The following is a 25,370-nucleotide window of genomic DNA, read 5'->3' as shown; positions in this document are numbered from 1 at the left end:
GATAAAGAATTCACTACATTTGATTTTATTTAAATGGAATATTTTTTACATAGATAAATTGACAGCAGTTTTTATTCTTTTAATGACCAAAGGAAGCTTGCTCTCCTCTCAGATTTAGAGTTTATCCTCTGGGTGTTTTTTACTCTTGTTTGTTCTCATGTTCACGAGTAAACTCACTTCTATTTATTTCTCTGGTGTTATCCTGAAAGGTTACAGGTTCTTGTAAGAAGACAAAGCCTTACTGTGTCAGAAATCCAGACATTATGTTTTATAGTTAAAATGAACACCCTATAGAATACGCTCCTCATGGGCCATGCTACATTTCATGCCACACAATCCTGAGAGGCTTATTTTACCCTTAGGAAGTCACAACCTAGAGCCCTGCTGGGTCTGAGATAGAGGTGTCAATCTGATACAGGTCTGGGTGGGGCCTGCTGTGCAGGCTATGCTGTTGTGGGACAATGCTCTTGCACCCTATAAAGACTTATCACTTGTATTGGTTTAATAAAACCCTGGTTGGCCAGTAGCCAAGCAGGAAGTATATGCAGGGCAACCAGACTAGGATGATTTCTGGGAAGAGAAAAGGCTCAGACTACAGTTGCCACCCAGATGCAGAAGACGCAAGATGGAAATGCTGCACTGAGAAAAATACCAAGCCACGTGGCTAAACCTAGATAAGAATTATGGGTTATACAGTTGTAAGAACTAGTTAATAATAAGCCTGAGCTAATAGGTCAAACAGATAATAATTAATATAAGCCCCTGTGTGTTTCTTTAGGACTGAACAGATGTGGGACCAGGCAGGACAGAAACTTCTCTTTACACTATGCTGCCTCTACCTTAAATAGTGTGAATTGTCCCTGGGTGGGGGAGGGGCAGAGGTGCTGTGCATTGAACCCAGGGCCTCAAGCATGCTAAGCAAGCACTCTACCACTGAACTATATCTCCAGTCCTTTTGCTTTTTAATTTTGAGACAGAGTCTGACTGCCTTACACAGACTGGCCCTGCCTTAGCCTCCTGAGTAATTAGGATTTCAGGTCACCAGACTGAACTAGAATTGTCTTAAGTTACTATTATATTTATATCTCTATTTTTAGTTATGTTCATGAGACAGGATTATGCTATATTAGCCTAGACTTTGCTTTGTAGCCTAGGATAGTTTTAAGCTGTCTATTCTCCTGCCTCAGTTTTCCAAGTGCTGTGTTTACAGAAGTAGGCTATCACATTCAGCTAATTCTGTATTTTTTTTATTTTTTTTTTTGTTTTTTGGTAGATCACGGTATGACACTTGGGGTGCTTGAAGAGACTGCTTAGATTGCTTCTGTGTTCTTCTGTGTGAGATATCTCCCAAGCAGGGTCCCTTGTTAAACTGAGCTTCTGTATATCCCTGGTTAACAGCTCAAATGAACATTGACATTCCTCTGATGTAAAATATAAAAGAGTCCCCACTGGGAGCCTCAAGGCTGTGCGACAGGTCACTTGCCTATTGACTCCCAACTTCCTTGGGTGATACCTGATGGGCACTGTGATTCAGTGTACTGGATTTTTACAAAGATCAGTTGTTTGCAAATGGCAATACGCTCTAAGTCTTTTCCTATTCAATGTTTCTGCAGGGAAGCTGAGAGATGGCTCTCCTGGGGTCCCTGGGAAAAGAATCATTACAGGAGAGAATGTGAGTCTCCTTGCTGCAGCTCTGCGGATACAGGTTTGTTTGACACGGCCATTTGAGTTTGGGTGTCTTGTTAGTGGCTGCTAGTGTTTTCTGCCTAACGAGTACAGTGTCAGGCACTTCACACACCAGGGGTCAAAGCCACCTGATGTAAGAAAATGGGGACTCATAGAAGCCTTCTGCTTACCACCTTCACGTGATGATTGCATGGCAGATGCCCAAGGTGCTGTCTGTATAATGCATCACCTCTCAAACATGGCAGCCCCAAACTTGAAGCAGGTGGTGTCCCATAGGTTTCCTACATCCGACACCTGGGAGCTGGCCAGCTGTGTGGTTCAAGCCTCTCGGATGATTGAAATCAAGATGTTGTCCAGGTCTCTGTTGAGGGCTGAGAATTCACTTACGAGATAACGCAGCCACAGGTGGCTGTCAGCATGTGATCCTAAGCTCCTCTTTGGCTGCCGAGTGGATGCTTTTATCCCTCGTGGGCCTCTCCATAGGGCTGCGTGCATTACTGCAGCTAACTTTACCCCCCGTGAGTGACCCACAAACTGAGCAAAGGATCTGTTTTGAGGTGTACTTTCTGAAAGAAATCACATGGTGCCACTCTGCTTTTGTTAGAAGCGAATCACCTGGCCTTCTTAGAGGGAAAACACATCAGACTACTGAAAAGTTCGTTGGTATCTTTTCAAGCCACCAACATCCGTGAAGCCTAAACCCTGAAGTTCCCAGCTCTTAACTAGGGCTACTGAGCATTCTGACGGTGCCAGAGCTTGCTGGACTACATCTGTTTATCTTAATTTCACATGCATATAGATGTACATGTATCACTGTTGAGTAATTCGGTTCCCGTGTACGTTTCAACTGAGCGCAGAAGGATTGTATTGGAAATAGCATTACGTATTTTGGAATCTGGATGTCCAAGATCATCTTTCATGTAGGCTTATGTTGTCTTCATTTTTTTCTTTTCTAATTGAGATGAGGAACCCATCCAAGGAGATGGCTCAGTCAAGAAAGTGCTTGGTCCACAAACCGAGCGGCCTGAGTTTGAACCCCAGCACCCCCATAAAAAGCTGGGAGCAGTGGTAATCCCAGCACTAGAGAGAGAGAGAGGGATATCTGGGACTTGCTGGGAAGACAGTATAGTTCTAGGTTTAGTGGAAGATCGTGTCTCAAAACTAAGGTGGTAGGGCTGGAGAGGTGGTTTGGTGGCTAAGAGCAGTGACTGCTCTAACAGAGGATCCAGTTTTGGTTCCCAGCATCCAGATGGCAGCTCACAACCATCTGGAGCTCCAGTTCCATGGGATCCAGGGCTCTCTCCTGGCCTCCCCAGGCTTTCTATACCCATAGTGCATAGATGTCTCATGCAGGAAAAACACCCACACACATGTAATAAAAGTCAATTAATTAATTATAAAAACATGAGTTGGAGAGCAATAGAAGCAACTTTATCTCATGTTAACCTGTGACCACCATGTATAAGCACACATACATACGTAAGTAAAACCTTTTTTTTAAAAATCCATTCAGAATAATTTTATCTGTATTCTTGGTATCTTTTGTGAATGGTTAAGCTATTTTAGCAATGCATATATCTACAAGCCCATATACAAAGCCTGCATGGCTAATTGCATGTGAATCTCATTGTTGCTTCTATTAGACGATGACTTTCTTGATTTGGGATTCCTTTGGCTTTATAACCCCCTTGCAGTTCCCGTAGTTAATGTGGGTGACCTGCCACCCTTACTTCCCTATGATCTTTCTCCCCCTTTCTCCTGAAGAACATGGTCAGCAGTGGCAGGAGATGGCTCCGAGAGCAGCAGCATAGGAGGTGGCGACTCCACTGCTTGAAACTGCAGCCTCTCTCCCCGGTCCCCAGGTAGGTGACAATGCTTGGCTTGTATCGATGGAGGCTCATTTGAGTGACACGGGTCTCTATTCAGTCAAAGATGGGAGGCGTAACTCAAGGCTTTTGAGTGATTGCTTATCATGGTCTCATGTAGTCCAGGCTGATCTTGTACTTACTCTGTAGCCAAGGATGACATGAACATCCAATCACCTTGCCTCTATTCCCCAAGGGCTGGGATTATACACGTGTACCACCTGGTTTTGTGCAGTGCTAGAGTATTGGAAATGAAAATCAGGACTTCATGTATCCTAAGCAACGTGAACTAACTGAGCTACACCACCAGCCCCCGTATTTGGATTTTGGCATTAGATTATTTCCTCTAATCATCAAAGTGAGACACCATTTCTCTATCACAAGTCCTCCCTGATTAAATCATGATGAATGTGCTTACCTTATTTTATTAACATTCAAAATGCATATCATTTCATTTTGTCTGAGTGGTGTGTCCTATATTAAATGGACACGTACAGACTGGTTTTCTTCATCATGCAGAAAGCATTGTCTTTATCTGACAGAATATAGGTCATATAGCATTTGTCAAGTTTTGAACGGGACTAGGAGCACCCAGGAGATGGATCAACTTAGTGCACCAGGCAGATAGTTTTCTAGTCTTAGGGGAAATGACCAAACAAGCCACACACACTCACATGGGAACTACGTTCATCTTTCTCCAGGACTGTCCCCTAAGACGTGGTGATTGGGATGGGTGTTTTTTCCAGCAGCTTAATGAATCTGAGTTACATAGTCTCGTTGTACAATTAGTAAACACTACAGGATATAATCTTAGTGAGTGATTTTGAATGATCCCTGTGATATGGTATTCGAGACAGGGTCACTGCTGACCACCTTGTTCCAGTGAGTTGGCCACACAACCTTATCCAAGTTTGTGTGATAACCTGAGCCCCAGAGCATCCCACCCAGCAATGCTGGGCTACAGAGTGTTGAACGGCTAAAACCTCCAGTAGCTGGCTGAGTTTTTCACGTGGCTATGAATTCTCTGGGGGAGGTAGCAAGGAGAAACACGTCTTACCGTCTAGTCCAGGCTAGTCTCAAACTCACAGTAATGCTCCTGCCTCAGCCTCCCAAGTACGAGAATCACAGGCATGTATGATTGTGCCCAACTACAGGTGGCTCTCAGAATTGACCTCTTTTCTCTTCTACGGTCAGCTGTCTACCGGTTAAGCATCCCCATGAGATTGGTTTTCCCTTCACAATAGACTATAATATGTCATAGGCATGCTTGCTTTGAGTCACTAACACAAATTCCAAGGAGGAATACTATAAACAAACAAGATAAAACAAGATTCCAGGAGCTCAGGGTGGGCCAGAAGAGAAATAGAAAGATCTATGCCAGGGACCTGGGGAGTTGGCATCACCCAACAGGAAGCCAAGAGCTCAGCCTACATGGGTCCTAAAGCGTCACTCTCTTCTCCCAGCTTCCTGGGTACCCTCTAGAGCAGTGAGGATGGCATGGTTAACATTATCTCCTATCCCAAGGTCAGACTGCCCTGGTCCTCTTGTCTAAAGAGAATGATGATAGAGTCGTATGGAGGCTGAGCAGACTGTCAGCAACAGCAACGCAAAAACAGTTGCAGCTGAGGAACTGCCTTTAGCAGCGAGGGTGGTCTCCTGCTGCCCTCAAAGACCACTGTGTCCTCGAGACTGTCAGGGAACGGTTGTCCTTATGTGTGATGCTCAAGGCTGTGGGAACAAGTGTGCCGTCAGTACTCCATCTTAGACAGATGTTCAGTGAGATAAATGGACAGGCTGGCCCCGAATAAGAGAGATGCTGAGCATATTGGCCACAGCAGTGTTCTCTGTGGTCCACAGTACACACGTTGGTGCTGAGAGCCCCTGTAATATCAACAACTGTTTGCTCGCCTTATAGTCAAGTCTGGTGCCTGGCCACCCCCCTCATGAAGGTCCTGACTCTCCTGTTTGAGATTGAGTGTCAGGTACTGCGTCCTTTCAGGAGCTATTACATAATGGATGAAATATTTTGAAATACTATTTTTGGACTGGAAATGGGAAAAAGAGAAAGTATGCAAGAAGATAAAAGGAAATAGCATTTCCATATTTCTGAATAGCCAAGAGACACGTTGCCTAGCCACGTGGGAGAGCCTCATGCACTGGCCTTTCTACCCTCCCGCCAATTCACGGAGCTTGGTGTTCTAGAATGGGTTTACCATAGCCATAGTGCAAAGAACACAATTGCCCTCTCCATGTGACACAGGCGGTATCTTTGTGGCTGACACTAGGATCTTGGTTAAGTGTTCTGTAATGATATCTCAAAAAAAAAAAAAAGACAGGAAAAAGAAAAAGTAAAAACGAAAGGGAGGGAAAGTCACTTTCTCATGCATCTTAATTGCTAGCAGTTGTGTGTAATTCTGCCTGGGAAAAGGGACCACAAAGCAATTGGGTTGATTTAAGGGTTGGCGGGGTGCATGGATGCTTTTCCCTCGAGCGCCGACCACCTAAGCTGAGGCAACTGCCTCCTGCATGCTGCTTTCTCTCCCTCCAGTGATATTGAGATTTCAAGAGGACAGACTCCAAAAGCTGTAGATGTCCTTGCCAAAGAGATAGGATTGTTTGCAGAGGAAATTGAAGTCTATGGCAAGAGCAAAGCCAAAGTCCGGTTGTCCCTGCTGGAGAGGTTAAAGGATCAAAAAGATGGAAAATATGTCCTAGTTGCCGGGTAAGCCTCTACTGTACATTGAGGAGACATATTTCCAGAACTGTCCTCTGTATTATCTCTGTCCCCCTGCCCCTTAAGCGCATTGTATTGTCAGTTTTGTCCTGGCTCCTTTTTGTTTCCATTGACAGGACCTCCATCTGCCACAAGGTAAGACTCCTCATCCGCAGGCCTGAGCAAATTCATCTCTGTTCTGTATAGAGACTAACAAGCTGCTGATTTTACTGGTTTACTTTTCAATTTTTTTTTTATTTGTGATCCTGAGGCTCTAACCCCAAGTCTGTCCTGCCATAGGCAAGGGCTCTACCACTGAACTACACCACCAGCCAAAGCAGAAGTGGCTTCTTTTGGCGGTGGTGGAGAACAAACCCCGGGCTTCATGCATGCTGAGCAAGGGCTGTGTCACAGAGCTATACTCCCCGCTCTGGGGTTTTATTTTTCTTACCCTATACTTGATACGGCTCCCTGGGTTTCTGTTCCTCCCACCAAGTCATACATTATGTAGCCCAGAATGCCCTTGAACCTTTCATCCTTCCGCCTCTATCTGCCAAGTGCTGCGGCTGCAGGCGTGCGTGACCGTCCCCAGCTGTCCTGAACATTTCAATTCCATTTTTCATAATAAAAAAACATCAGAATAGCAATTGGAAGCATATTATTTTTAACTGTATAAGGGCTTGAGAAGTATGTTATTTGGTGTTCTGCTTTCAAATAATATTTTAAGATACCTTGTGAAATGTACATGGCTCTTGGTACTGTCTTGGTGGTTCATTTTCATGTGGACCTTACAGAACTTTATTGCATTTCAAACTAAGGTTGGGCCATTTTCAGTTGTCTTGGCTATTACATGAAAAATTAATTAGTCCTTTTTATGAAAGAGGGAAAGTTGTTGTTTTCTTTTTAAAAATATATTTGCTAGCTGAATTAGACAATTGAAGATTTGAACTATTTATTCATTGTGACATTAGAGAACATCAAGAAAACATATGAATTCTTGTGTGGTCTTGTAATTTAGTGCAGTTGACTGTTGCCTGTGATAGGTAGGTGGGTAAGGAGGTGGGTGGATAGATAGATAGATAGATAGACAGACAGACAGACAGACAGACAGACAGACAGTGAGGCTTGAGGTACAAAATCCATTTATGTCTCAGACAGAGACATTTCTTAGCTGTGGACTTGACTTCTAGGTGTAGTTAGTTATCCATGTGATTTCTTTCTGCTTTCTTTTTGTTGGTTGTTGTCCTGGTTGGTTTTGAGTTTTTGTTTGCTTGCTTGCTTGTTTTGCTTTTTGTCAGTCAACACAAGCTAGGGCTATCTAAGAAGAGGGATTCTCATTTGAGAAAATGCCCCCATCATATTGGCCTGTAAGCAAATCTGTGGCCCATCTTCATGTGTGTGGATGATTGATGTGGGAGGGTACATCCCACTGTAGGTGGTGCTGAACAGCTCGGCTAAGTAAGCCAATAAGCAGCATTTTTCCATGGTCTTTGCTTTACTTCCTGCCTTCAAGTTCCTGCCTTGAGTTCCTGTCCTGGCTTCCTCAGTGATGGAGTATGATCTGAGACTTATAAAATGAAGTAACTCTTTCCTCCTCAAACTGCTTTTGCTCTCCTGGTCTTTTACATAGCAACTAAGACAGTCATAAAAAAAAAATGTAGTCTTGCTATAAGAATTTTCTAAAATTAATGAAAATAAACAAGAGAATAAAATATTACAAATTCTACCACCCAGGGGAAACAGTTCCTCAGGTCAGGGTGGCCTCAGACCGATAGGTCCTTCCTTAAATGTAGTCACATTATATGTGCTCACTTCTGCAGTGGGCTAGTGCACACTATGTTTTCATGGCCGTGTGACAAGTATTCTGTTGTTTATGTGTGAGTTTCTTTTCAGTACCTCTAGTTCCTTGTTCTCAGTGGGGCACGGAAGTTAAGGTGTCTCACCATAACTAGGATAGAGAGTTTCTAGTTCTAGTGTATTGAGAAGGGAAAATGGTTGACAGTAGGATAAAGACGGTCCAGAGTTGATTTCCCTACTGATGGACGTTTCCATTGTTTTCATGTTTGGGATCACTGTAAACCACGCTAAAAATGAATAGTTCTGGACATCCATATTTGTATATTTGTCTCCCTAGGAAGCTTCTCTCGAAGGGAAATCACTTGCCATGAACTTTTAGTATCTGCGGATTGGTTTCAGGTTCCTGGAGACACCAAACTATGATGTCCAAACCCCTCCTGTAAAAATGTTCAATACAGTTTTTCTTTTTTCCAACAATTCAGTGTAGCATCTCCATTGTCTGCAATTTAAATGTCGCTCCTCAGGCAGCCAGCATTTGTATTCCCCCAAGTTCCTTTCTAATCTGAGAACCCAACCCTTATATCCTTATACCTGAGTTTACAGACATTGGTCCTATCTGCGGGGACTCTACAGGGTCTACCACTGAAAGGAGAAGCAGGAGGGCATCATCATTCCTCCACTCCTGCATCCAAGTGTGGAGCATCTTCTAGTCAAGGTTGCTCTTAGACAATCTGCTTGATAGAAGGTTGCAATGAGCACGCACATTTTCAGACACATAGATATTTACAAGCCCCTTCAAGCTAGGAAAGGAGGAACACAGCTGTACTTGAAGTAGATAACTCCCCAAAAATACACACACACTTTTTGAGGTACACACCCGCACTTGAAGAAGACGGCTTATAGACGGGTTCTCTAAAGAAACATACTCACATCTTTTGTATCTGATACACGGATTTGCTTTTCTTCTCCAGACTTTGCATAGTGTTGGTGAGTTTTGCTGAATTTTCTCTCTGGGGTCCAGTCCAGAAGATTTGGGACAGGAGCTGTTGCTCAGTTGTAGAGCTCTTCTATGCATATGTGAGGCCTTGGGTTTAATCTCCAAACCCTTTAGGATAAGATCCAAGGATCTCAGGAGAACTGTGTTATCTGATAATAAAGGAAGATTCATGATGCATTTTTTTTCCTCATGAAGTGGCTGTGATATACTCCATCTGGGGCTTGTCCATTTTAGAAATGATGCCGAGATTTAGACACGGCCCCGCCTTGAGCTAAGAACAGAGCTGACATGTCTTAAACAATGATATTGTTATCACGTTCCCCATGTGGGGGTTAAGCCATTAAGGCCTGGCTTCCAGCCACATACTAGATCCAACTTCTTAAGTCTGGAGTCATGTCATCAATGTGGTGGTTACTAAACCAAGAAGGAAGAAAAAGGACAGCAGTGAAGGGATTGTGAACGCACAGCATCAGAAGTTAATGCAGAAAGCACATAATAGACCTGACAGGTCCTTGGCAGTGCACAGCCTTGGTCCATCATGCTTCTTGAATGTACTACATGTCCACTTTGCCCTGGGCATGCCATCACACGACACATCACCAATTAAAGTCCCTGAGACACACGAGCTCAAAGTTATAGTTCTAGCTGTACATGTTTTCTGCTCTGATAGAAATACACTGGTTTAATTATGGAGGAGGAAGGCTTTGGATATTTAATATTTTCTTTCCATCATTTTTAGCTTCTAAGTATCTTTAGGTTGTATTGTGTTAGAGTGTTTGATTTTTTTCAAAAGTTGAGTTTCTGACTTGAGTTTCATAAAAAAAAAAAAAAAAAACTGATGAGGTTAGCTTGGGATTAGAACAGAATTTTTATCAATTTCTACGGTGACCCTAAATATGTTCCTGCTATTTTTGTATGACATATTTATGCAAAGCGGCGTTCTCATCATTGATGATTATTAAGTCAAAATGTCTTTCAACTCTTAAAAAATGTTGAAGATGGCTTGTATCCTATAGTATTGAATATGCATCCAAGATTTAATTCTTATATTAAAAACCATTGCACGTCCATCTCAGTATGCAAATTCACTTTCCTTTTTAATAAATGGTAAAATTATATGTACACCAACAAATTGAGTTTTTACGTTTATAATTTATTATTACTTAATGTTTGATTTGCATGCCTATTTTGTATACCTGAGATTACACAAAAATTTTTTGGTTGAAAAGATTCACAGGTGAAGTAGTATTAGGAATCCCTGGGCAGCTTGACTGATGGCTCACTCCCAGCAGTCCACACTCAGTGAAACATTGTTCCGCATTGGCCCATTGCTACATGATACGTGTGACCTAGCCGGAACTAGCATACCACGTAAATGAAAATGCAAACTTAACTAGAGTCCTCAAGGGCAGATTCAATGATAGGCGAGCAATCATTCCTTCCCTGAGACTATGCGTTGAACCCTCTCCGTTGTAAGGGGTCTAACTTTCTGCTCTATTCAAAACCATACAACATGAATCCTAGCCCTTGGGACACAGATATAGGTCGGTTAGTAGTTTAAGGCTAACCTCTACCCAGCAAATTCCAGGCCAACCAGGGCTACACAGCGAGATCCTGACTCAATTAAATTAACTAATTAATTCTCCTTCAAATACAATGCCTGATATACTTATCAGTGTGTTAACTAGTTTTAACAGCGGGATGATTGATGTCAGACACACGGTTATAATCTAAAAATGGAAACTGAAATTTGACATAAAAGTCACCTCCCTTCTTTTCCTAACTTTTAGTCAGATGAAAAGCTAGGGGGAAATGATAAAATCAACTCTTACATGCACTGTTGCCATTTTTTAAGAGTATAAATGGCACCTAAAAGGAAAAATATTCTTCCCCATTTTTTGAAATTCTCTTTTTATTTGGAAAATAATATTGACTTCTTACGGAAAGTGTAGCATAAAGAGAAGTCAGAAGAAGGAGAAACTAAACCACCTCACTGCTCAGAAGTGTTCATTTTATTTCTATTTCCTCCCAGGATTTTACCTTTGTTGTGCCCATCCTGTTTACATCAAAGATCACATTAGAAATAAAATTTGCATCCTCCCATTTTCTCTGAATTCTTAGCATAACACTCTACTATATTTTAGAGAATTCAGCTACCAAAGAAATTTTATTTATTTATTTATTTATTATGTATACAATATTCTGTCTGTGTGTATGACTACAGGCCAGAAGAGGGCACCAGACCTCATTACAGATGGTTGTGAGCTACCATGTAGTTGCTGGGAATTGAACTCAGGACCTTTGGAAGAGCAGGCAATGCTCTTAACCTCTGAGCTATCTCTCCAGCCCAGAAATTTTTTCAATAAACCTAAATCGCCAAAAATCCAATCTAAACCTATCAACCACCGGTGGGATGAAAATATGGAAGAGTGGAGGTTTCATTCTTTTTTTATTGTATTGTTGATAACTCAAATGGAGACCAGATTAGCCCCCACCCCCACCATTTTTAAAAGCCAGTCTTCAGGTTGTAGGATTTCATCTTCAGTGGGAATGACCTGCTACACATCGCACGATGTTTACACCTACACACGGCTGTATTTGCTTTGCCTGAAAAAATAAAAAGTATTGGGAATTGCCCGGGGAAATACACCAAAAGATTCTTGGGGACTCTGGAGTTTTACATATTTTCCCAGTTACACTAATGAAAAGGGATTTTGTGTGAGAATTTGACATGGGGTGCAGCTGCAGGCCTTTTGAATATGTCCTGGGCCAGCACCATCTACTCTGCAGAAGATTCTAGAATGTTTGTGAATTCAATGGACAGAAGGGTTTGTAAAAGTCCAAACTGCTCCATGAATATAGACTGAATTTCTCACCGGAGGAAAATGGAGATTCTCTGTGTCAGTTTTGTTTTGTTTTGCTTTCTCAGAATGCTAAATATCCGATTTAAAATTTCTTTCTTTGAATGTTTCAACCCTTTATTTTGGTGCAACTTAAGAGACAACTGTCCTGTAAGACTTTCCCTTTCTCAAGCCACCATTTGAACATCTGTGAGGTTTTCTTTAAGTTGTACTGATGGCAGAAGAGGACGCGGATCATTAGAAGAAACAAGTGCCAGCATGGCGTTTGAACTCTTCACCTCCATCAGCTATAATGGGGAAAACACCCAGATGGACGGTCACATTTATTGTTAGATAGTAAAGGGCTTTTAAAACCTTCGCCATCATAAAGATGCCTGGGATGAGTGATGTATATTTATAGCTGTTTGCGCATGTAGCTTCGGAGTCATGGTCAGGCCATGCATAGCTGGTGCCCATGATACTGCTTGACAAAATTCAGTTTTAAATGTACTCCCGATCTTTACCTTTGTCTCTGCATAAGAAATCTCTCTGGCTTTTGAATCAACTTCTTTCCCGTTGACACAGACTATCTTGATGAATCCTACTGTCATTAACAGCAAACAGTACTTATCTAAGAAAAGGCTTCATAATACTGTCAGGCATTTTTGTTGTGGTTGATGATGGTGATGTGTGACACTAATGCAAGAAGTGAAGATGGTTTTTCTTCACCTTAGCATGTCAATTTTTTTATTATAATGTCATCTGAAAAGTCATAAAAATCAGGAAGGCAACTGGAGCTCAGAGATGGTGAGAAAAGCTTCCGGTCCCATTTCCACAACAAAGAGGCTTCCTAGAAACAGAAAGGGAAACTTTACTCTTTCTGAAACCAACCTGACGATTTTGGATCTGAGCTAAGGATATGGGGGGGAAAATTAAACCAAATTTTGATATCAAATGCAGAGGTGGGGTGAAATAAAATTTTATTGCAGCTCTCCTTTATTGCTTCCAATAAATACTTCCTACTTTGTGACTTTTGCTGCCTTGTGTTCGTTGGCAGCAAGCTCAACAGTCCTGTGTTTCCAATTAAGAATTGGATGGCTGGCTGAAGTTTGAGGTCACCACTGGGCGTGTCTTCCTCTGCTCTGCCAGCATATCCTTGGGAGAGAAAACGGGATCCTCCGTGTGACATAAAGTGCAGCTTTACGAACAATGGGTGGCTTTTGCAAGCAGGTGATGTCTGTGGGCTTTGCCTTTTTTTTCATCCGTGTTGTTACTTCAGGGTGAAGTTAACTCAGAGCCCTTGGTAACAGTCTCCACATTGATTCTCCTCATGCTGTGCTATTTAGACAGTTGGAGAGGGGCCTGATAAGCCCTCTTCCTGTGACCTGGGCATTTCCGGTTTATTTCATCACTACCTAAACTGGCTCATCGGAAATCCCTGCTGTACAGCGGTCAACAGCGACCTCCTTGCCACTCAACTCCTCACCTCTTCTTGGTCCTCACCCTGCGTCAGTCCTTGGTGGCTCTTCATCTCTAGACGTGGTCTTTCTCAGCCTCCTTCCGAGCTATGTCATGCCCTGCTTCCTTCTCCAGGTTTCCTTCTTTGACTCTTTTTGGTCTTTTCTGACTGTTCCTTAAAGGAAACCGTACCCAATGGCTCTAGTCTCATCTTTTTTCTTATGGTGCGAACACTCCCTGGGTGATCTTACCCATTTGGTGCTTTGTCGACTGTGGCCCCACCTTCCATCTGTAAGAGAAACCAGCTAGAGCCGATGAAGGAACAGAGTGCAATGCCTTGTCTTTGGCTCAGTTCATCCAGGGAATATTTCTCTGATAGTCACATCCCAGCTTAGCTGTGAGGTCTGCAGGAAGCTTCCCTTGGTGTTCTGAAATAAGTGGAACCTCATTCCGATGCTCTTAATACAGCACTGGCCCTGCTTCCCCTTCTTGCTGTTTATCACAGTTGCTATGGTCACTGAATTATCTGTATCTCCCATCAGTTAGACATCCTGGGAGGGAGACACAGGGTCTGACATGGTCGTCTTTGTGTTCCAGGATCAAGCCCAGTCCCTGACTTGGGATAGTACTGAATAAATATTTATTGTATGAATGGGTGACGGATCATGTCACTGCGTTACTCTGAGATAGCTGGGGATAAAGATGTATCTGAAGGAATGCCTTCCTCCTCGTGATAACATCACCAGGTTTTGTAGGTTAGAAAAAACTCTGTCCATAAGCTTTGTTGTAACTGAGTTTCGTAGACACCCTGGCTCACACCATTTAACTCATAAGAGATGAGGTTGTAAGCATTAAAGAGAATATTTAAGGAATTTTAGTGATGGTTAAAGTATACTGTAGGACGGTGCTATGGGACCTTACTCGGGAATGAAATATCACAAAATGCAGCAATATTACGGTTGTGCAGAAATATGTCTTTGTGTGGTATGCTGGAAGGTCAGTTCCTGCGTGCAGGGCTTTCCTCCTGGGTGTGCAGTGGGACTCCGGACTTTCTCACCCAGCATTTGAAAGCCTGTTGTATAGAAAAGGAGTCAACAAGCAGATCCACACTTTTGACATTGATTCACAATGTTGGCCTCTATAAAATTTCTAATCACAAAGCACATAGTTTAGTTAAACAAGAAAAGGTTTGTTAAAAACCTCAGTGTTTTAAGGAAGTTTATGGTTTCGTGTATTGGGCCAAGTTCATGGCTACTCTGAGGTGTATGTAGACCACGGGCCCCAGATTAGTGGGACCTCCTAAGATGTAAGCAACAACAGGGATTCAGATGTCTCCTTTGGAAGATTAGTATGGCGCTTGCACAAGGATGACATGCAAATTCACGAAGCATTCCATATTTTTAAGAGGTTCAAATTCCAGTATCCATTAAAACATCTTATGGGAACACACACGTATACACACACACACACATACAATATCACCTGGCAATAATGAGCTCATGTCTACCTGTTGGATATGGTGGAATCTAGACCTGGCCATGAGCATCTGGTACCTGGGCCAGTAGGGACTTTGGGATCCCATCTAATCCTGAGACTCTGGCCCTACCTCACTCATTCAGCAACCTTTGGCAAAGTCCTTTCGCCCACCTTACCCCGAATAAATAGCTCTGGAAAGCAAAAGACGGATAGCCCAAAAAGCCACCACATCAAGTTGGTGGTTCCAACTATTTTAGCGACTAGCTTTGTGCCCCTCCCTAAAATGAACATTGCCAACACTGTCACCCAGGGACTCTCCTTTTTGATCATTGTAGCCTTTCAGTTTTGTGCCGCTGACTTTAGCTTACACTTAGCCTGTGTGCTACGCCTGGGAACAATCTAAGAAAGCATGGCATCGAGTGTGCGGGGCGAGCTCTGCTCACTGCCTATGTCCTCGGATTTGGATTTGAAATTTCAACTTGGTTTTCATAAGGCTTGTCTTGGAAATGCAATTAAATTCATTCATCTGCCCCCCCCCCCAAACTAGGATCACGCCCACCCCACTTGGAGAAGGGAAGAGTACAGTCACCATCGGACTGGTGCAGGCCCTGACCGCCCACCTGCACGTCAACTCCTTCGCCTGTCTGAGGCAGCCTTCCCAGGGACCCACTTTTGGAGTGAAAGGTACCTCCTTAGCAGCTAGGCCAGTTTTCAGAGTAAAATTGGGGCAATAAAAGTTCAAACTGAACATGAGGCATGAAGATGGAATTAAATGTTTGCAAAAGAGCTGGCTGATCATTCCTCTGTATCCCCTGAACACTCAGGCGTCACCCCAAGTTGAACCTCCTAGTGTGTAAGCAGGACTGGGGAGGTCGTCTGTGGAGCCCCAGGAAGCTGGTCCCTTGGCGCTGTTGCTCAGGACTCCTGCCTCCAGCAGCGTCTTCTGTGTCATCCCCTCCTCCTTCGCCAAGCGGTTTTGAAACTCTGCCCATCTTATTGGGGCCTTATCATCCCGGCCACAGTGAGAGGTCTCTTCCCATACACATATGAGCTCTTTAGGTCAGGCCCCAAGTTGCAGCTTGTGGGAGTTGCTGTGTGGGGCCAAGGAGCTCTGGAGAGGAGACAACTGGCTGTGTGCAGAGCCGTGAGGAAATTCCTCTCTGGCTTAGCAGAGCTGATGTCTGGCACCTTCCCCTTCATTACTCCTGCTCTGTTGATTTATCATGAAGTCACTCCTCGGCCCTTACTGCCTCAATTACTGCATGTTCTTGGCAGCATGCAGTTTTTAACTGTATTTTATTTATATCACTGTTACAAATATTAATAATTCCTAACCCATTAAGTTCTGATTCCTCCTGGAGGGCCAGGCATTATGAAGCAGATTGGACATGAGACTTAGAGCAAAGGACCCAGGGTCTTGTTCATGGCTGGTGTCTCTCACCTCTGCAAGGTCTATAGCCAATCTGCATGTCTCTGAGCCTCAGGCTCAAATAACATGAGACACAAATAACATGGAAAGAGCAGGCTATGTTGTAAAATGGTGTATGTGTGTGAGAGACTAGTGTCTAGTATAATAACTAATATTGGGAAGGATAAGCAACCATCAGATGAATTACCCGAAGTTTATCATTTTTATGTCTGAGGTATTCACGGTAAATACTTGACTTACATGGTGCTGAAGATTGAACCCCAATAGCTTGTCCAGTTCAGGCACCCTCTCCTCTATTGCGTAGGGTCTTAGCTGGAGTCATCCTGTGGATTCTTGGGAATTTCTCTAGTACCAGCTTTCTTGCTAGCACCAGAATGGCTCCCTCAATCAAAATATCTCTTTCCTTGCTCTCATCTCTGTCTTTCCTCCATCTCTACTATTGTTCCCTCAAGTTCTCCTTCTCCCTCCCCTTGTCTCCTCCTTCCTCCCTCCCTACTTCCCCCCTCCACCCGTTCTGTTATTTCTGAGGGATGTTCTTGCTCTGTAGACCAGGCTGGCTTTGGTTTTGTCGTAATCCTCCTGAGTCTGCGTCCTGAGTGCTCCACCAAGCCTGGCAGGTGGCGCCTGAGTGCTCCACCAAGCCTGGCAGGTGGTGTTAGTTTTTATTTCATGTATGACTTAGATGAAACATAACCATGTAGACCCTAACGTGAATTTAATACGATGGTCTCTTATCCTGAAATAGGTGTTTTATAATGCTGATATTTGCGGTATTGTATTTACCTTTGGGGACGTCTTTGTTTCATTTCAGACATTTTGCTTGTTTGCTGGGACTGAACTCAAGGCCTCATGTAAAATAGAACAATACTTGACCACTGAGCTACAGCCCAGCCCTTTTTTCACATTTTTTTAAAGTAGGACCTTGCTGTGTTGCCCAGGCTAGCCTTCAGCTCACCCTGTTATCCAGCAGGCCTTAAAACTGTGATACTCCTCTCAGTTTCTCTAGGAGCTGTGATTGTAGGCCTGTGTCAACCTTCCTTTTTATTCAAAGAAACAGAAGGCCTAAAGTGGCATTGTTCAATACAGTGCGCTGTTTTTGTTTAATTTTGTCTGTATGGATAGGATCTCTGGGCCTTAGCAGGCCTCCCCACTGGGTGTAAGTGTGTAGCGTCCTTCGGTCTGTGTCTGCTCTGTAACTAGGTCTGGGGACTCACCTCACTGTACTTGCTCTCTTGTCTAGGAGGAGCTGCAGGTGGCGGATATGCTCAGGTCATCCCCATGGAGGAGGTAAGGCTGCGAGATGCCCACCTGACCTTGGTGACTACGTCCAGACACGTGTGTGTTTCTTGGTGTGACTATTCACCGTCCATTAATATACGTATATTTTCCTATAGCAAATGAATGATAGCCTAGTCCCTGGTTGAAGTGTTTTATAAATATATTATAAAAATATATGTGTTTGAATGTGTGTGTGTATGTATGTATCTGTATACATATGCACATGCATGCGTGCGTACACACATCATATTGCCTTTCTAAATTCCAGAATGGTTCTGTATTGCCAAGCCTGTGTGGACTAGGGCCCATTTTAAATAATGTTGTCCTGAGGCCCACCAGTCCTCTCTTAGACTGCCAAACTCAGAAATGGATAGAGGATTTGTTCTGCCAACTGAGGCCACAAATAAAAGCGTCTCAGAGAAAATGGGCAATAGGAGTTGATAGTGTTGATGCTTACTTCTCCAAGAACGCTTCCTTCGTTTTGCTTCCCTTCCCTTTCCTCCTGTATCTCACCAGGACGTGTTCACTCCTACCCTGCTTTCTACATCAACTCATGTGGCAGTCCTGAGGCCCTCCCTAAGCTCTGCATGACCTGAGAGATCGTAACAGGCCTTTGCTCCTGCGTTGTAGTCTTTGTGTCCCCTTCTTGTCAAGTTCCTTGAAGGTGCCTGTCCTGTTTTCTAAGTGGCTGCTGAGATGTATGGTCTCATGAATGCTAAGCATGCATGTAACCACTACACTGGTTCCCTGTTTTCTCTTGGTTCTAAAACTTTTCCCATGCATGGAATGTTCTACTCTCCCTCTGTCTTCACTACCCTGCCTAAGTTGGGACCCCAAAACTCTGCCTCACTTCAGTAGTCCCCCCAATTCTTCTTCACGAGCTAGGAGTAGCCAAGACCCGAAGGCCAAATTAAGATGAAGAAGAAGGACTATGCCAGGGAAGCAGGTTGAGGTTTCACTATCAAATATGGACGGAGTGATGGTGGTGCTCTGTGTGGGTCTTCAGCTCCAGGGCTCAGTGTAGGGCTCACGGGTGGCTCTGGGTGTCTCATCACACACAGGCAGGTAGTTTGTCACTTGAAACCGTTGCTTACTGTGTGTCTGCTACATCTGTATCCATGGCTCGTAGCCTAGTGTCTTCCATGTAGTGGGAATTGGTTGAGCAGATTCCATATGTAGGCATCAGAGACTCATAAAAAGCTGTATGGAGAAACGTTAGAATGAGTTCTAGGTGGCCAAAGAACTAAAGGTACTAGATTGAAGCGTGCCCGTCTTGTGAAGAACGAGGCAAGGTGTTGGAGAAACTCTGTAAGGACAGTTCTATGACAGGAAAGGACAGAGTCTGTTGGGGGACCACACAACGTCACTGAACTTGACCAGAATGTAGGGTCAGGGTAAGCAGATGAAGACAGCGGAGTAGACACGAGCCAGCCTTCAGTTTATAGCCAAGAGGTTAGTTAGGTTTGACTTGAAGCATCATAGTCAGCCATTAGAGGGTCTTAACAGGAGATTAGCAGGGTCACACTGGGTTTTGTGTGAGAATATTATTAATTTCAGTCAGGAACAAAATGTAGGATGGGATTTTCCACTCATGGCTTCATGAGGGTCTGTAAAATGTTGCAGACTTGGAAGCTCTTTGGATTGCAGATTTGGAAGTTAGAGATGTGGAAGCCATAGTAACTTTTCCATGAAGGTTTGCAAGGGCCAGAAAGATAGACGGCTCAGCCATTAAAGGCACTGGCCAGTCAAGTCTAGAACCTGATTTCAAGCCCAGAACCCAAGTAAAGGAGAAAGGAAAGGGACCAATTCCAGGAAGCTGTCCTCTGACCTCCACACATGCCATGACATGCTCCTCTCTCCACCACATACTTACATGACAATAAGTAAAACTTGACTAAGTTAATTTTAAAAATTAAAGTTTCCAAAGTATGAGTGTGTTGCTTTCATAAGTAGTAAGCATGTGTTAACGCGAAACTAGCTGTCAGTAATGTTTTCTCAGTTCATTTTTACTCCCAAAGTCTTGTTTTATTCCCAAGTGTGTTTGATATAGTATAGTTTCCTAAATAATGAAAAGGTACAAATAAAAGCTTGGAAACAAAGACACTGTGAAAAAGAAACTAGTCATTAAGCCCGTGAGAATGTGTCACCTTTAGCCTGTGGATGGAAGAATCTATGACGAGAGAGACAGACTCTCAGTTCTTCTTTGTCATCAAGTGGGGGACTTGACCTTGGTTTTCTGATGCAGGCCATCTTGTCTCAGCTCTTGATACAGACAGATAATTAGCCCACTGCTTAATTAATTCAGGCGGCCTTTGAAAACGGCGCTATCTGTATGATACAAACAGAGAGATGTGATATTTCCTTTCTAGTTCAACCTTCACCTGACGGGGGACATCCACGCCATCACCGCTGCTAATAACTTGCTGGCTGCGGCCATCGACACAAGAATTTTGCATGAAAGTACCCAAACAGACAAGGTGAGAGGGCCCTTGTTAGCCATCTTGGCTTTTATCCCAGGCTTCCTGCCTCCTTGAGGACTTCACAGAAGATGGTTACAGCCCATCTGTTCTGAAAGTCTATTCAAACTTTGATCGGTTTTACTCACATCCTCTCTGCCAGAGGAGGAGAGCTGCACCTCAGTCAGCTTCTCAAGTGGGTTGATGGTCGCTGCTGAGCAGCTGGGAGAACTGTGCTGTGCTAATTAAAGTGAAATATTATTCGAGATGAGTCTTTTACATTGTAAAGATCTTGGGTACATCATTCATTTTCACTAGGGTCACAGACACATTGGTCCATTCTCAAGAGGATTGGACTTGTGGGGGAGGGGGAGTTGGAGCTTCCACTGCTGGGACTTGAACCCAGGGCTTTATGCATGAGCTGTACCGTTAAGTTTTAGCCACAGTCAGCCATTTGTAAGACTGAAATTAGATGCAGCCATCATGCAGAGTGAAAGAGCTCAGAGACCCTTTCTGCCTTCTTATGCGTGAAGTCCAAGAACCAACTCAGAACTGGAAGCAACTGAGTTCTAGGAGCTAATTTCTCACAGAGGTCGTAGGCGAGAGAGGTGTTTCCTGGCATGCTTTGGTATAAGAGTTCTATGTTTTCCGTTGACAATCCCAAGTGAATCTTCCCACCAAACTCAGATAACTCTTTGGTAAGTGGTAAGAAGACAGACCAGGTAGACGTATGCAAACTCTTTGTAACGTGCCTCATTCCCACTTTATTAAAATGGAAGAATTCAAGTTGAGATTGTTTCTATCAGCCCTCAAGTGCCAGTAGAGCCTGTTTGGTCATAACTGTAGTGAACTGTTTCCATTTCCGGGTTCTCCAAGATGTGGCTGAGCCTGAAGCTCTGCTGTGTGGTTCTGTTTTCTTAGGCGCTGTACAATCGGCTTGTTCCCTCAGTGAATGGAGTCAGAGAGTTTTCAGAAATTCAACTGTCTCGGCTGAAAGTAAGTTTCCAGTTAGTAATGGTTTTTAAGAAGAGAACATTTGGGCTGGAAAGATGGCCCAGTGGTTAAGGGCACTGGGTACCCTTCTGGAGTACCCAGGTTTTATTCCCACAACCCACATGGCAGCTCACAGCTGTCCATAATTCTGGTTCCTGAGACTCCAGCATCCCCACAAAGACATATCGATAAGAAAAACACCAATGTACATAAATAAATAAATAGATAAATAAATAAATAAATAAATAAATAAACCTTTACAAAAAAGAGAGAGAACATTCTAGAAACTTGATTTGGATTTTCAGATACTTCTTTGGTTCTTCCCAACCTTCCTCATGCTGCGATACTTGAGTACAGTTCCTCACATTGTGCTGAAACCCCCCAAGTATAAAAGTGTTTTCTTTGCTACTTCATAACTGCAATTTTGCTATTGTTATGAGTCATAATGTCAATATCTGATATGCAGGATATCTGATGTGTTACTCCCCCAAAGGGAGTATTAATTCGGAATATTACACACAGCGAAGTCCATAGGCGAATCCCTACACCAAAGAGCTGGAGAAATGATAACTCGCATTTTTTTCTTTTAAAGAAAAATTGTTTCCATTTTGTCTTGCTTATTGTGTGTGTGTGTGTGTGTGTGTGTGTGTGTGTAAGGCAGAGGACAGCCTACGTGAGTCATTTCTTTCCTCCCACGTAAAAGTTCCTCCAGGTATTAAACTTGAGGTGTTAGAGTTGGCATCAGGTACTTTGCCTGCTGAGCCATCTCCTCAGTATGAATGATCCAAGTTTTTAGGGCTCTGTTTCCTCATGTAGTGGGGAGGACTGTTCGCTAACCTGTGAGCACCCTCATTAGCTTATACATCAGGTTTTTAAGGAGTCTTCTCCTTCTGAAGAGAAATGGATTCCTATATGTAGCCATTTGAAAGAATGGTAAGGTAGCTTTGGATATCCATCTCTCGGTTTTGTTTTTGTTTGTTTTGTTTTTCAGGATAATAATTATTACCCTTTATTTAAAAAAGCCATTTAATTCTTTTCCACATGTTTTCTGGTGCTATTAGCTGCTTCTGTCCTATTAACCATTTTCTTTAAAAAAAACTTTTATGGTATAATTTATAACCATTAATTGGCATTAAATATATTTCTAGAGAAGTTTTTTTCTTTTTTAAAGATATTTTCTTTACAGAATTAAATCCATTAAAGTTTTGTGTTGTTTTGGCTTTATATATTTCTTTTTTGAGACAGGGTCTCATGTAGCTTAGCCTCAAACTCATGATCCTCTCCCTGCCTCCCAAGCACAGGGATTACACGAATACACCACCACAGCCAACTTAAAATTTTTAGTTCATTTTTCCAAGTGAAGTAGATCTTTACTCCTTTGAAACTTGGACATGCACTTCCCTTGGTATGTGCATTTAAAGAGGCCAGTGAGGTAAAGCTCCCATGGTGACAGCAGGTTGTGCACCTTCCGTGCTCAGTATTCAGGACCACACCAGTAGGTAGCGCCAGCCTCACAGGAGCTGCAAACACATGCATTTTCTGTGTACTGCTGACTGGACCCCATTTTCATGTCATCGTTTTAGGCTATTCGTAGATCCCCACTATCTTCCACTTGTTGAAGGCATACGCTACAATGAGTTCAGCTAACTCACAGCTGACTGCAGGCTTTGTATTTTGCGAGGACCTTAGTAACCATGGAGATAGCGCATCACACAGGATGATTGTGTCTGGCTTCTTGTTCATTCTTCTTCTTATAATATAACTTCTCCTCAATTATTAGAGACTGGGGATAAATAAGACTGATCCAAGCACACTGACAGAGGAAGAAGTGAAGAAGTTTGCCCGCCTCAACATTGACCCCTCAACTATCACATGGCAGAGAGGTAGGTACTGGGGAAATCAGAGGGCGCTGGGACCCGACTGGGAGGGCATGTTTGAGCCCCATCTTTAAGTTGAATTCATAAACACTCAGCCTGACGTACAGCTGCTTATTCTGGGCTTTATAATCTCACCTTCCATTACTGCTCTTCCCCACACCTCTCTCTCTGCTCAATCCCATTCACACCCTCTCTTCCAGGTGCCCGAGGAGGGGCTGTGGGTGGAGCTTAGTAGGGGAGTTCTTATCTGGCACGTTCAAAGCTATGCACCACAAAGTAACACCACCTTCTCTCAACGTCCTAGTTAGGGTTTCTAGTGCTGTGAAGAGACACCATGACCACGTAACTCTTATAAAGGAAAACATTTAACTGGGGTAGCTCTCTTACAGTTCAGAGGTTTAGTCCATTATCATCATGGTAGGTGTCATGACAGCATGCAAGCAGACATGGTGCTGGAGAAAGAGCTGGGAGTTCTACATCTGGATTGGCAGGCAGCAAGCAACTGTGTACCACACTGAACATAGCTCCAGGAAAGGAGACCTCAAAGCCCTCCCCACAGTGACACGCTTCTTCCAACAAGGCCACTCCTACTCCAATAATGCCACACTGCCCACTAGTGCCACTCTCTGAGATTATGGGGACTAATTTACACCAAGTGTGTAAGGAACATCTTTTCTTTTTTGATCTGCATTTTAAAAATGTTTTGAAGGCAAGATCTCTTTTTGTCCTGGTGAGTTCTCTTCACCCAAACCTAGTTTGTTCCTCTACTTTTTAAGAAAGAAACGTATTTTACATTATTCTTTGTTATATTCAGGATCTCAGTTGGGAGGGACAAGGCATAAAAAAAGGAAAGAGTTGAGCCTAAAGGCTCCATCCTTTTTTTAAAAATCTTTTGTTTTACCTGTGTGTTTGTGAATATGCTGTATATGTGCAGTGCTCGTGACCAGCAGAAGAGGAAGTCAGACTGGAACTGGACTCACAGGTGGTTGAGCTGCCATGTGGGTACCTGGGTCCTCTGCAAGAGCAAAAAGTGCTCTTAACTGGGGCATGGGAGTATGCAGATGTGGGTGTGCACAAGTATGCACACATGCATGGAGGCTACCAGTTGACATTGGGGATCTTTCTGAACCTACAATTAGACTGGTTGGCCAGAAAGCTCCTCCCTTCTCTGCTTCCCTGGTACAGGGGTGGTACTGCTTTGTATCTGAGTGCTGGGGATCCAGCTCAGGTTCTCATGTGACATGGCACATTTTATCAGCCGAGCCGGATCCCCAGTCCTTTTTGTTTCTGAGACAAGGTCTTGTGATGTAGCTCTGGCTGGTTTCAAACTTGCCATGAGGGCCAGGCTGGCCCGGAATTTGCCCTGATCCTAGAATGTTAGAAGTACAGGTGTGTTTCCAGCTGTGTCCTACATATGTGTCACCCTGGCAATCGCACACTTCATAGATTGCCTCAGTGCCCCCTTCTCTTTCCCTGGTTCCCTCTCAGTGTCCTCGCTTCCTCTCCCTGGCTTTTCATCAAGTCAGTTCAGAGGAACAGTGAGTAAAGGACTGACCACGGAGTTCAGCCTGGAGAGCAGCCACCACCCTGCTTGGCTATGTGCATGGCCTTGAACAGTGCCCCTGCTCTGTGTTCTAGAGTCTTGAATACAGCATAGAGATGATGGTGTCTGTGCTAAACAGGGATATGGCAATCTCACCTGACAACCCTACAGGCCACAGAAGTGGTGGATGGCATGTGTCCCTGGACTGACCGTCTCAGACCTATCCATCCCCCATTCTTCACTTCTATCCTCCTTCAGAATATGTTTAACCGATACCTGAATTATAAGTTACCTTTCGCACATTCTCCTGTTTGCATCTCCTTCCCTTAGTTCAGCAGGTTCTCAATGCAGAGCTACCAGCCTGTTATTTCCTTAGTCAAAAGCTTCGGGGGCTCCTATCCCGGGCCGTCAGGTCGCCATCAGGCAGTTTGTCATTCAGGACTTCTCTCCACCAGGGGCCTGCTTCATGCTCTTTTCTTGGGCTTGGCCCTCCTTAGCCCATCTCTTTCTTCCTGGCTTCAGCCAGCCTCCCACCCTTCCTGAGCTGTCTTCCGAAAAGCCCATTCAGCTAAGCCAGTAAGAAATGAGTGTCTCCCAGCAGACCTTGCTGACAAGAGACAAAAGAAGACCAGGCATGGAGTCTTCTCTCTTAACTCTACCACATTTGAGCTACGCAACGTTAGAAAAACCACTTCCCCAGTTTCCTCATCTATATTGAGAAGCTCTTATCCAGAACACCCGAGACCAGTAGCGTTCCAGACTTCATCTCCGAAGTTTGGTGGTTTGGGCAGACAGCGGCAATAATGATAGCCAAGTCTAAACATAAAGGTCATTTGCTGTGTTTACATCTCCCGCTCATAGCCTAAGGGATATTTTAGAGTTTATGTTAAATAATTCCGTCAATGAAGCTGTTTTAGGCTGTGGGATTTTTCCACTACCAGTATTGTATATTAATACTCAAA

General features: G+C 43.6%; 1 protein-coding gene and 1 pseudogene across 1 annotated transcript in view; both read left to right on the top strand.

Moving 5' to 3' along the window:
• Mthfd1l (methylenetetrahydrofolate dehydrogenase (NADP+ dependent) 1 like) overlaps nt 1–25,370 on the top strand; it is a 172,812-nt gene that overhangs the window by 38,350 nt on the left and 109,092 nt on the right. Inside the window, exons 9-16 of the mRNA XM_038340425.2 lie at nt 1,614–1,705; nt 3,451–3,548; nt 6,100–6,273; nt 15,380–15,516; nt 17,502–17,548; nt 19,909–20,016; nt 20,917–20,991; nt 22,769–22,871. Coding sequence (XP_038196353.1) covers nt 1,614–1,705; nt 3,451–3,548; nt 6,100–6,273; nt 15,380–15,516; nt 17,502–17,548; nt 19,909–20,016; nt 20,917–20,991; nt 22,769–22,871 — 834 coding nt within the window. The remainder of the gene's footprint in view (nt 1–1,613; nt 1,706–3,450; nt 3,549–6,099; nt 6,274–15,379; nt 15,517–17,501; nt 17,549–19,908; nt 20,017–20,916; nt 20,992–22,768; nt 22,872–25,370) is intronic.
• On the top strand, nt 14,696–14,758 carry LOC119822056 (annotated as a pseudogene).

This window comes from Arvicola amphibius, chromosome 8, assembly GCF_903992535.2.
Source record: "Arvicola amphibius chromosome 8, mArvAmp1.2, whole genome shotgun sequence".
Classification (NCBI taxonomy): domain Eukaryota; kingdom Metazoa; phylum Chordata; class Mammalia; order Rodentia; family Cricetidae; genus Arvicola; species Arvicola amphibius.
This window is presented reverse-complemented; position numbering and strand designations above follow the sequence as displayed.